The sequence below is a fragment of the Liolophura sinensis genome, chromosome 6, assembly GCF_032854445.1.
Source record: "Liolophura sinensis isolate JHLJ2023 chromosome 6, CUHK_Ljap_v2, whole genome shotgun sequence".
Classification (NCBI taxonomy): Eukaryota; Metazoa; Mollusca; class Polyplacophora; order Chitonida; family Chitonidae; genus Liolophura; species Liolophura sinensis.
Window position 1 is genome coordinate 29,683,915 of NC_088300.1, and position 13,033 is coordinate 29,696,947.

Below are 13,033 nucleotides of genomic sequence, written 5' to 3' on the forward strand. Positions count from 1 at the left end.
AGTTAGATTCAATTTGAAACATATCATAAATTTACAGCCTCCACAAGTCGCTGACATAGGTCCAAAAGTAGATTAAATATTCTCACATGTACATTCAATAATATCTATACATATCTAAAAAATATCGCTTTGAATTAAATTATATTTATGAAAATTAAGGGTAAGGCTTCAGCAGTACATTGCAAATGTGCCGAAGGAAGTGCTGTTTCAAACTTCCTGTTTTGCCACAAGATGCTACCAAGCCACATTATCTGACAGAAGGAGAGTGGGATGGAAGAAGAGCTTACCAAAGGGTGAGCCTCCCAGTCTTCCCTCCAGGGCTTGTGTCATGGTCAGGTAACAGCGGTCAGTCAGTGGTGTCTGTACAAGCTTGTCCTGAACGCCGAGGTACTCAAAGCCATAGTTAAACTTGGCATTGGCCATCTGGATAGACAGCTGCTGAAGGACATCAGAATTCTTGGGATCAAAGTAAAACCTCATCTGACACAGCCAATCAAAGTTCTTGGGATTGTTCACTTTGTTGCGGATCAGCATTCTCGTGGTGTCCCTCTGATGCACAAGCTCTGTGATCTGTCATGAAGGATGTTCAGGAAATGAATGAACAGGTTTTAGTACAAAGCAAAACATTTTCACATACAGTTAAAATAAAGTATTCTTAAGACAGGTGAACAAATTTCAAATTACAATTCAATGTAGAGAATGAATAGACAGGTGAGCAAATTTCAAATTACAACTCAATGTAGAGAATAAATACAAGAAGGAAATAAGACAACCGAGAAATTCAATACTACTGCTGGTATTCTGGGACCACTTCCACAAAACTTTGTATGTTACTTTTTTGCAACTTTTCTCGTAAATCACATTCTCTTGTGCTATAACCTAGGCAATGGCATGTATGAAAAAAAAAATTAGAAGAAATCTTTATGAGCTTTTGTGAAAATGGAGCTGAGTAATTTCACAAAATAGAAGTTATATTACGTATAAAGGTGATTTAGGACAAAACCTGTCCCTGATGGTAGGCGTACCAGATGTTCAAGTTTTCTCCTGCGTACTGGGGGCTGTTCATGGAGCACAGAGTCAGCCAGCACATTGAGGGTGGACTCCACACTGGACAGCACCGAGGCAATAGGGCTCATGTCAGCTGGTTTGTTAGCTATGTTTGTGAGAGCTCCATCCACTGCCTCTGACCAGGAGATCTGGGAGGCCAACACCACCAACTGGGCCTACACATGGATAAATAACAATGGTGATCTTTGTAGATTTCTTACCGAACCAATCAAAAGATACAAACTCACAATGATTATGAAAATGCACATTTTAACAGAAAATGTTGTGTAACCTCAAGTCATTCCTAAAAATAAAATCTTAATACCTGTACTTAAATGGTCATTAAAAGGTACGGCAAACTGAACAATTTCCACAGCAATTGAACTCTGGTATTTTTATTTCTTTGGTAAAGATTTAAAAAAATAGCTTTTTAGGCTGAAACATTTTTTCCAGTAGGATATTTTTTCTTAGGAAAATTTTTAATATATTTTTAATAACATGAACAGAACTCTCAGAATCAGCCATAATGAGTAACTTACAGTATACGACCCAAAAGTGTGCACTTTTAAAGCTGCATAAATGTCCAATTTTGCGACACTCACCACAGTCATATTCAACATTTTTAATTAAACACATTATTTGTTCTAGCTAAAAAACAAGCTGTAAACAGAACAGTGGAAGACTTACCTGGTACTTGTCCACCCAGCCTATGTACTTCAGTGGGTCTACGTTTCCTGACCTGAAGGCTGCCATGTCTTGTACAGACTGAGCCAGAAGTTTGGCCAGTGTTACTCTCATCTCTTTCTCCACCAGTGACAACCACTCATTGATCTTAGGGTTGTGAACAATAGACACTGGGGTGGCGAATGTCACCTAAAGGTAATGAAGATAAACTTAGAATCAAGTATCGTACACATTGTTCTTTCAGAAGAAAAAAGAGCGAAAGTAATCATAAGGCAGATAAAATGATTCTGAATAGTTTCTATTATTTCTACTACCGAAATTTCACCTTGAATTTCCTTACATTTATGTGATTTTACCTTCTATAAACCAGCAATATGGCCACACTGGCAAAATTCCAATGTCTGCTTTAAGGTTTAGAAAAAGAAAAAACACATAATACTTATTTAATACTTAGGATTTATTTGATTGGTGTTTTACGTCGTACACAAGAATATTTCACTCATATGAAGGCAGCCAGCATTTTGGTGGAATGAAAGTGGGCAGAGCCTGGGGGAAACCCACAACCATCTGCAGGTTGCTGACAGACCTAAGAATTAGTCAACACTGTCTTACCTCTTCCCCTTCCTTAGACATTAGGCCTGTCACCTGAGAATTGTCATCATTAAGTATTATCGTTGACACGCCAGCAAACATTTTCTTGAAATGCTTCTGTAACCGGCCCACATTCTTGCTGTTCCCAATAATTTCCAACAGATCCTCATCACCGACAAAGTAGAATCTGTAGGAGAAGTCAGAATAAAGCTCTCTAGCAAGTGGGATGTGCATTCCTATCATGATCTTTCACAATTAACACTCTTAACATTTAATAAATATCTAGATACCATCAAATCTGAATCCACTACCCTTTCTTAAGTTGGCATTAAGCAACATTTTATGCATACTTAGTGGGAACTCTTGACAATTTAAAATAGATAGCATTGGTTTTGCAAGAGTCAAGGGATTTCGTTTTTAGCTGCAACACGTAGTTCTAAAATTAGTTCTAAATCTGTCAACTGAATCATTCGTACATTTTTGACATCCTATCTTTGAACACTTGCCACAGAGTCAATTTTTTGACGTGTAATATTTGAACACAGTCCAAACTACAACAATATTTTGGAGGATGTTGCAGCTATTTCTAATTCAGGCTTGTTCTTATTTAATGGCGTAAGTACTGGGATAAATTTTACCTTGGGAAAGATGCCCTTTCTCTCTCCAGGTACTCTCCCAAAGCCTTCTGAATTTTGCCCAGCAAATCAGCCAGCCTCTCCAGCTGCCTCTGTACATTGGGGACATTGAGAACGTCTGTCACCAGAGGTGTCTTAGCCACCTTCTTCATCAGACCCAGGAACTCCGTGCTCACACTAATGAAAAACAAATGGAAGAATTAATCACCTTTATTACCTTGATAAGTGTAGGCTTTCATCTCCTGATTTAAATTCTACCGCTCTGTTTTAAAGCGACCTATAACCCAGCACTGAAACATTTACATGCAAATCAATTTTTACACATCATAACTACTAGTATGTGGTATCTTGGTGTTATAAGGAACAACAACAACATGAAGACACAGTGTAGCCTCGGTGCAAGATGCCTCGACAGAGCGCCCAATCGGATGTAACACGACCCAAATCTTGTCTTCCAGAAATCTGTGGTGTACGTTCATGTGAGTACAGCCAAAACTGCCAAGGAATGAAGATTTTTCATCAAGAAATACACATAAATAACGGGACATCATTTGCTTCATTTCCTACTGTTGGTGTGTGACCCATGTGTTATGGGATATTTTGGGCTTAAGCAAAGAAGTGGATTTTTGCAGTTCTGTAGATCAGCTTACGCCTGTGATTATGCAATACGAGGCTGGCTTCACGGCATAAGACTTGTAGAACAGTGCTAAGATGCTTATGTTCAGTACATGAAAACTTGTGTACTGTAGAATATTTGCTGAATCCTTAGGTAACAAAAATCTCATTCATTTATAGTAAACTAACAATAAGAAAGCATTTGACAAAACACATTTTGTATCGATGACACTTCCTTCGATGTCAAAATCATGACCTACAGGTAAGATAGACTGTAGCCCTATATATTGAATCCCAAGGTCATTTCACCAAATGCGCGAGGTAGCCTTAACGTGTGCCAGAACCTGTCCCCATAGCAAAGCAATCCTTACTAACTGATTGGCCAATCTCACCTCTGGAATCTGGATGTCTCTACAGGCAGCAGGTGCTTGATGTCAGCACTACCAGTGAAGATGCCCTCCAGGTAGACCCAGCGTCTCTGTACATCTATCCACACATCAAACAGGGCATTGATACGGTTCAGCTTGTCCTCCCATGCCAGGGCCTCCTCTTCAAATTGCTGTCAACATCCACCCAATATCAGACAAATTATTACACACAACACTGTGGACAGTATTGCTTGACTATTTATTTCAATGGTGTTGTGTACCATTATCACAAATGCTTCAATTATACGAGGGTGGTCAGGGATATGAATGAATGATTATGGCTTAATGCCATGTCAGCAATATTTCAGCCATATCCTAGCTAGGCAGGTGTATGTATGTATGTATGTATGTATGTATGTATGTGTGTATGTATGTATGCTTGGGGTTTAACGTCATAATTAACAATTTTTTCATTAGGTGTGTACACATATATTGTGTCTTCTTGTTGCAGGGCATGTCCATGCTGCTGCCACTGAAGTATTAACATGCCGAAGATGTTAGACATGACACCCCACCCAGTCACATTATACTGATACAGGGCCAACCAGTCATGTTTCCTTGCTCTAACCTATCATTGCTGAGCGCCAAATCAAGGCAGAAACAAGTAAATACTTGAAGACTTAAAGCCGCTGCCTAACCTTAGAGAGATGGATTTAAACAAACATCCTTATTAATGAACGGCCAAGATGAGCTTGATTCAAAGGGTAACTTTACTGATGAAGGGTTAAGATGAGCTGGATTCTAACAGGCAAAATTATTGATGAAGGGCTAAGATGAGTTGGACTCAACCAAACAACTTTATTGGTCCAAGTCCAAGATGAGATGGATTTAAACAAGCCCTCAGGCTAAGGAACTGTAAAATGTACACCTAACATTAACCATTCATAATCCATCCAAAATTACTGAGTTGAATGAGAACACAAATACAGTCAAAACCAGTTTTATGTGATTTAAACACGTGTAACATTTAAGGTTACTGGTTCTCCTACAACACAGCAATATACACTTATTAACCTATGTTCAGGATTCATGGTATTGATTTCAACACAAGTTGATAAGTATATACTACTATGTATATTAAACCAACTTCAATTTCAGCTTTATTAATATTCATGAGGTATAATATAACAGTGTGTAATGACTTGGAATAGCACCTAGGCTTGGTATCAACTGGAGGCAAAAGAGGAACGGATTATGGCTAGAATCATTATGATGGAAACCTTACCTTGAAGTATGGTGAGAGTTTCATGGCTGACACGCTGTTGATGTGTTCCTTGACCTTGTTAAAGAGGTCATCCCAGCCTCGAATCAGTTTACACTTGTTCTGGTAGTTGATCAGCTCCAGTTCGTATGTCTTCCACACCTCACTCACCTAATGAAACAACACAACAAATGTATGCATATAAGCATTTGTTAACAGTATGTACTGGACAGTAAATCAGTATGAGAAGATTGGATATCAACATTTAATCTTGCTGAACACCCCTTAAAAAGGTACTAATAAAACTTGACTGAAATACTGATTGACTTTGATTATGTTATTCATTTTACCAGATATCGACAGTTCTACTGACCTTACCACAGCATTTTGAGGCTTTCCTATAGGATCACACTCTATTGAAAAATCTGTATGTTTCAGCACCAAAAGTAACATTTTATGATCTTTCTTTGCCTCTCCTAATACATTTTTGCGGAGAATTTTGGGGACAGAACACCAATTTTCCCCAGATTTTGTCTGTAGTACTAACTTGTTTAAGAAACTCTTCCAGGGCCATCTCTCCCTGAGCCACCATGATCACATCCTTAATGGTCATCTCGTTCTTCTGCAGATCCACATCCCACACATGCCCTAGGGTCAGCTCAGACAACACCCACTTGACCCCAAGCCTCTTCATCAGCTGCTTCCAGTGACGCTCCTTGAGTGCCTCAGACTTCAGCTCCACGATCATCACATTCACCTAAACAACCGGAGAAATATCCGAGCCAATAAAACAATAAACATGCTTTTAATAACGCATCAATGACATCATTAATAAAACTTCAGTGACATTATTAGTAAGGCCACAACAGTTTAAATTGTTATTTTACGGGAAGAATAATTCCCTTTTCAATGTTGTTGGAGGGTATAAAAATAAAACTCTAGTCTGTTGAAAATGTTGACTGGGAAATTTTCCTTGCTGAAGGCATGGTCGGGGAGGCTATGAAAACAGGAACATCATAAAAAAAAAAAAATCAGATCAGGCAATAAAAAGGTGGATTTCTAGATTCAATTTTATTACAGTTTTGGAGTTTTTAGTGTTGGTTTGCATTATAAGTCTTAATAGTTAAAACATTATTTTAACATAAGCGCATAAGACAGCTGTCCATTTCATAGGTCGAGACACCTAGGTGAGATGTGGTTTTATGACCAATTTTGGAAACTAGTCTTTGGTAGAGGTTGAATAAATTGCTATGGATAAGAAACTGATCATTCAAAACAGACACCAAATTTAACTGGCTGAGTACAGTAATTCTTCCAATTTTTGGGACATCTGGTCTTCTCCTTTTGGCCAATATACATGTAATTGTAACAGGAGTACACAATTTCTCTTTTTTCACATGGTTAGTCCACCTAATGAACAAGATATAAATATTACTTTTCTGAAAAATACTGAGAAGTAATGTTTCTGCTTTCTGCACTACTAATATCTGTTCTAAAAATTAAAAGAATTACAGTAATGTTTGTCCTGAAGATTAAAAGAATTACAGCAATATCTATCCTAAAAATTAGAAGAATTACAGTAATATTTGTCCTAGAAATTAGAAAAATGACAGTAACACCTGTCTTAAAATTGAAAGAATTACGGTATGAGTCACTCACCTTGGCATATGCCATCAAGGTCTTCTTAACGTGTTCATATGAGGAGTAGGCTCTCAGTCGGGCTGGCAGCTCCTTCATCTGGCTCAGGAGATTGTCCAGGGATTGTCTCAACTAGAAGTACCCAAACAGGAAAGATTACCATCGTATTACATTGTATGCAAGGTTTTCCAATATAGTAACTGATACAAACTGGCTTTATAAGGAATGTTAACCAGCCTTATGGGAGAGTTCCAGACAGCATGATTGAAAAGCATAACTGAAACCTAACACTTGTGTATAAGCAGCACAAGGAAATTTTTAGTATTTTTTCTTTTTTGTACTGTTTTTTTTACAAGATTGCAGTTGATTAAAATTATCAAGAGGAGACTGACAGGTATAGAGCTCTTACACAATAAATTGTAGCAAAAGTAAAACAGCTTACAGGTGTTCAAATGCTAGGGGTAAAACCAAGAATAGAATTTTCAGTATTCTGCACCCGATATGACTGTAAGATGTCATCATTTCAATTATAATAGTGGGTTCTGTAGTAATTTGTAGCAAGCTATGCCAGAATTCTGTTCGGGAATTTTTCCACCAATTTTAAAAATGGTAAGGATAGTACAGAAGATCCATTTCTGCCTACTAACCTGTCATGTTCAAAAACTGCAAAACTATGAATAATTTAAAAACTCATTAACCCAAATGAGCAATTCCACCGCTTGTACATGTACTTACCTTCCGTGGAGCGACGGAGAGCCATGGTTTTTCCTTCATCTCCTCAATCTGTTCCCAGATCTTGGCCAGCTCTGACCACACCCCTTTCAGGTCCTGTAACTCCTCCAGGGCTACCAGCACACGCTCTTCACTAGGGCTCACCTGACCTGTAAGCCACAACACAGTACTAGGGTCAAACCATACCATGTTCACTTTGTTTGTTGGCAAATGAATGGTTACTTGAAGCATTATTTTTAATATATCATAATCTTGATATTGTTAAGCTGGAAGTCTCACAAGAGATTCTCTCAGATATTAGATCCAAAATTTTCACAAACACAATTTTGTCTTTGTTAACTGCACTACCACTTGGGTACTAGGTGAGCAATCCCCTACTCCCAGAAGAATGGATTCTCACTTGATAAATACCAGCTTTCAGGAAACAAATTCCAAATTTTTTTTTTTTTTTGGCTTATGCATCAACTCTTCCATAAACTGCCTGATGACAAGTCTAGCAGTGATCACTTCCCGTATTTCATATATCATATTTAAGAGGTGTATATCAGAAAGAATTGTTGAATAATTCTGGTCTTACACCACTTCTACAATACTTTGTGAGTCATTTTTTTGTAAGACTTCTCATAGACCACATCAATTTGTAGTGCTATAACACACACAGGGTGGTCATGACATGGTGCCAGAAAGGCCTTAGAAAAACAAATTTGGCTAATCATTTTACCTGGTTCAGCCAGCTCCAGAGCCTCCTTGGCCTTAGCCACATTGTCCCTCTCCTCCTTCAAGCGGCCAAATTTGCCCTCAAATATGGCAAGGTTCTTGATGGCCTCATCTGGTTTCAACTCACCCTGAAATATACACAAGATTTAATACAAACAACTTAACTGTTTATGAAATATTTCCTCACCAAAGCTAAGTTCTGCTATGCATATATTTTTGCTTGTTATAAAGGAGTTAGGAGTTACAAAAGAAATGCTTATCCACTTCTGAGGTGTAACAGGATACATTACATTGGTAACATTACACAATCATAAGAGGTGGGCTGGATGAACCCATGGATAGCAAAAATGAGGACCGTCCAAGAGGACCGTTTAGATGTAAATAACAGTTCAGGGCAAATATTTATCGAACGTCTTAAGTCCAAAATTCTAACACGGTTAAAATGTTTTCGTTCTAGGAAGTTTAAAGTTTGTAAGCTGATTCCTTACTGCTGAAAAACTTGAGTTCCTTCCTGTTCTGAGTTTTGCTTTTTAAGCATTTGCAATTTATGACTCAAATTGCTCGATGAATATGGCACAGATGACCGCATCTGTTGAGGGCAGGCAAAAACAACCATACTTACAGCCACAGGTTTGTCTTTCTCCCAATCTGACAGGACATCAGAGGTCTTGGATTCTACCACCTTGTCTTCAGACACAATCTTCATCTGCAGGCTTGCCACCTGGGTCTGTATGGAGGAATCTTTACGCTTGATGATGTCGTTGAACGCTCCCCACTCGCCCTCAATGTTGTCACTGTACAGCCAGTTTGTTGGGAACTGAAACCTCTGTCTTTCAAGGATTCTCTGACCCTCCTTGTACATCTGCAACCATATCACTTGTATGAGCAGGATACATGATATACATGACACGTCATGATACATCACAGTTTCACACGCACATACACAGCACATCTTCTTTTGCTGTAACACTTTTGTTTCATTTCTTGCAAATTAAATACACAAGCTTATTCTCCCTCTTATCACTTTCAATACATTTATACAACCAAATAAATCAGCAAAGGGCAATGTAAGAATTCGTAATGTACAGATGTGGAGGCAGACCTTGAAGAACTAAATAAGTGTGCTCCAGAAAGCCGGGCCAGCGGCTAGGCTAGAAGATTTAGAAGCGAGTACAATTTTAGTATGGGCATGGACTATGAAAAAGCAACAAAAAGATAAATATACCTACCCCAACTTGTTTCTCCCAGAGTTTCATCTTCCTCTTCAGGGATTGTACATGTGTGATCAGGCCTACAGCTTCAGATGTGTTAGCCGTGTCGATGGACTGCGATTCCAGGTCAGAGCGAGCCTGTTACAACAACAACAACAACAATCATGCATTAGATCTATACTCCTGTGATCATATGTGCAGGTGAATATCATAAAAATTAAACTGAAATGTTTCCATTCCAATGCAGATCGTTGATATAATTTGTAAAAGGTTAAGATACAATAACAGATTCACCAAAAATGCCAACAAGAAATTTACTGGGTTGCGCTTTATAGGAGTCCTCCTGAAACTTACTTTGGAGACGTTGGTATGGAAACTGCTCATCTCATTGCTTAGCAGGCTTCCAAATTTGCTCAGAACTTCCTTGTGCCAGCTGTCGTACTTCAGTGACACCTTAGACTGTACCTGGAAAAGGAATAATTCATGTGTGATGAGGGTATAGCATAGTAATGTACTTAAGAGATATTTGAGATTTTTTGTCATTTTTTTATTTATCGTTTTATGGGTAGATGAGCCAATGAACTAACCTTGCCAAACTGGATAACAACTGGTCCAATTTCTTTCTGGGTTTCGGATGTGTCAAAGGTTTTTCTGGAGGCTCTGACACCAAACAAAAACAGAAACATTACAGTTCAACATACATGTACACTACTCTCATTATTTCACTATGTAAAGCTGCAATACGGAAAAAATACATATGCAGTGTAATTATTTACAGTACTTGTGATGAATTTACAGAAATGCCAAACAGATTATAGTAATGGTGTATTCTGACCATATTGTGTTATCACTGTATTTCACCTAAGTTTAGCAATTTTCATGTGACACATTTTGCTTGATTCTGATTAATCGTTTCACCCTATGGGGACATTTAAGAGGTTTTTTTGTGAAGTTTGATTTATGTATTACCAGAAAAACTTAGTGCTGGCACAAGAAGTATTTTTTTAACGTCTTTATGTGCTTATAAAAGTGAGAGTTTCACATACTAAACGTTGGGTGAAATACAGTCATTGCTATGAAGAAGAAATCAATGACTTGGCTAATGCTACCACTGGTTCATAATACATATATGTAGTTATACCATTTGTGGAGGACAGAAGACTTCGTTTTAATGGACAGTGAGCAACAAAAAAGTGAGAAAATCTTGGATGTAGTTTTAAGGTCACCACATACATGTATGTTTTAGAGATATGACAGACACTGATGTGAGAAATCTTAAAAAAAAACAGACAAGCATATATGAATGCCTTTACTTCATGCATTTGTTTCTTAAACTTACTTGATCTGCTCCAGTGTGCTCATCCAGACACCCAGGTTGTCCCCCAGTCTGTTGTAGAGAGCGTCTGGGTTTAGGTCCCACAGTGACTGGTATCTGAACCACATCTGCAGCAAACAAACAACACAATCACATACAAGCGCCTCATTATACAACATTTCTTTAGCAGTTTTTAAAGCAAACAAATCACATATAGTTCTACATTCCAGCCTTGTATGAACATGGCCTATACTGGACATGCCAACATCTCAGTAAGTGCATTTTTAAACAGAAAGAAAAGTGGATTTTCGTAATCCAGATTTGTGCAAGTTACTGTTTCAGCAAAGAGAATGGGTACGTTGCATCACATATGCAGACTTTAAGTTGCTAGTCCCATAAAGTTAAGTTGGCAAACACATGGAAAATAGGAGAAAAAGCATAATTGAAATTCCCGAATTCGCTGTGTATGTATGGTATCTTCTTCCATCTTGAATATTTATTTGATTGGTGTTTTGCCCCTTCAAGAATATTACACTTATATGACGGTGGCCAGTATCATGGTGGGAGGAAGCCAGGCAGATATTTTGAATATGAAGTTTGATCTTTATAATTATAAAGATATTGCGGCATCATTCTAACATATAGTCTTGAAGAAGTCTTACATTGACGTATCCCTTCATCTCCGAGATGGTGTCCTGTATGACAGCGTAGCAGTCCTCCAGTGTCTGTTGTCCATCCGGAAGTTTTGTCATCACACTCTTGTAGGTCGACTCTGCCTCAGACTCCACATCCAACCCAACCTGAGTGTTCAGATAAATCAGGACTAGTATTAAAAGTAGATTTACTAGAAAATCACAACCAAAGAATCCCAGCAATTTTTGAACTCTAGACACTATTTCATCTAAAGTGGCTGCAACTTGAACACTTTCAAATACTATCTAAATGAAAATAAGTGTAAATTTGCAAAATAAATTTCCTGTCTGTAACGAAAGGGTTCAATTCTTTCAGTGCTTTCGTCATTTCCCTTATTAGGCCACAATTACCTTTGTATGTGTACTCATAAAACACCTAGATAGTACACACACAGAGCAGCGCCACAAAAGAAAACGCTGCGATTTGGACCCTTTTGTGGAGCCCGACCTCAAGTCTCCCAATGCTGCAATATCCCATACAATGTATTGCACATTCATTGAGTAAATGGTGCTCATGTAAAAAAATATGATGCTCAAGTTAACGATAGGATGTCAAAACTTGACTAACAGAATGAACTTCTTACACAGATACATGGTCGCAGATATAAACACGGTGAACTGATTCTTGTAACACAAAAACATAACAACCTAGATTATGCCATCAAACATAATCCCTTCACACCATATCAGCTCATACCTGGTAGCGTGAATGCTGTATGCGGGGCAGACTGGTGATGATGGCCTCCCAGGCAAACAGTTCCTGCATGATGTTAAAACGAGCGTCCTCCACAGACGGCTGCACATAGATCACCTGGTTAGTGATCCTCAGTTCATGGATCAAAGCCTGCAACAAGAGCCAAATCAGGGGAATTTAACGACTGGTTTTATTCACACAAACTTGCACTCTTTCAGAGAAGAAATTTTAGATCATAGGCAGAAAAAATAAAGCCTGCTGCAGAATCCATTTCATACAAGGTGAAATTAGCAACTGTTTTTAATACAGTACAGCAGAAAACATATCAGAATTTTAAGTTTAGTTCACGCAACAAGCCTGAATGATAAAGGAAAAAAATGATACACTTTGGCCTGAAGTACTCAATGTCAGAGCCATCAAAAAAAAAAAAAAAGGCTCCTGATAATTTTCCAACACATCTACTGGACTGTGACTACTTTGCAATATTATATAACCTAAACATTACGGGTCTTTCCACTTTCTCCGAACGAATATTTTCAAAAATGTCAGCCACATATTTTCAGGCTTTGGCTGCACTTGACTTATATACAACTGTTGCTCACCTTAATTTTAGGATCACCACCTGGTTTGTGGGAGGTCTGAGCGGGAGCATCTGTATCCATGCTGTGGTCTATGCCCTCATCCTGTTTCCCCTTCAAACACTCATTCCAGGCCTTCAGTCCTGCTTCCAAACGACCCGCCAATTTCTTCTCCACCTATTACAGAGATGGGAAGGAACCATTATACTGATCATCAATACACTAATGATCCAGAATTTTGTTTCTTTCAGTCAG

General features: G+C 38.3%; 1 protein-coding gene across 2 annotated transcripts in view; it reads right to left on the reverse strand.

The window, feature by feature from the left end:
- LOC135468802 (cytoplasmic dynein 1 heavy chain 1-like) overlaps positions 1-13,033 on the reverse strand; it is a 73,177-nt gene that overhangs the window by 44,542 nt on the left and 15,602 nt on the right. For both annotated transcript variants that reach the window (XM_064747228.1, XM_064747229.1), the window contains exons 19-37: positions 12,803-12,955; positions 12,204-12,350; positions 11,477-11,614; positions 10,839-10,942; positions 10,087-10,159; positions 9,854-9,964; positions 9,518-9,637; positions 8,911-9,150; positions 8,293-8,416; positions 7,575-7,720; positions 6,861-6,971; positions 5,749-5,958; positions 5,226-5,372; positions 3,965-4,131; positions 2,961-3,134; positions 2,344-2,509; positions 1,735-1,920; positions 1,026-1,223; positions 288-570 (exon numbers count right to left, since the gene is read on the reverse strand). In XM_064747228.1, coding sequence (XP_064603298.1) covers positions 288-570; positions 1,026-1,223; positions 1,735-1,920; positions 2,344-2,509; positions 2,961-3,134; positions 3,965-4,131; positions 5,226-5,372; positions 5,749-5,958; positions 6,861-6,971; positions 7,575-7,720; positions 8,293-8,416; positions 8,911-9,150; positions 9,518-9,637; positions 9,854-9,964; positions 10,087-10,159; positions 10,839-10,942; positions 11,477-11,614; positions 12,204-12,350; positions 12,803-12,955 — 2,998 coding nt within the window. The remainder of the gene's footprint in view (positions 1-287; positions 571-1,025; positions 1,224-1,734; positions 1,921-2,343; positions 2,510-2,960; positions 3,135-3,964; positions 4,132-5,225; positions 5,373-5,748; positions 5,959-6,860; positions 6,972-7,574; positions 7,721-8,292; positions 8,417-8,910; positions 9,151-9,517; positions 9,638-9,853; positions 9,965-10,086; positions 10,160-10,838; positions 10,943-11,476; positions 11,615-12,203; positions 12,351-12,802; positions 12,956-13,033) is intronic.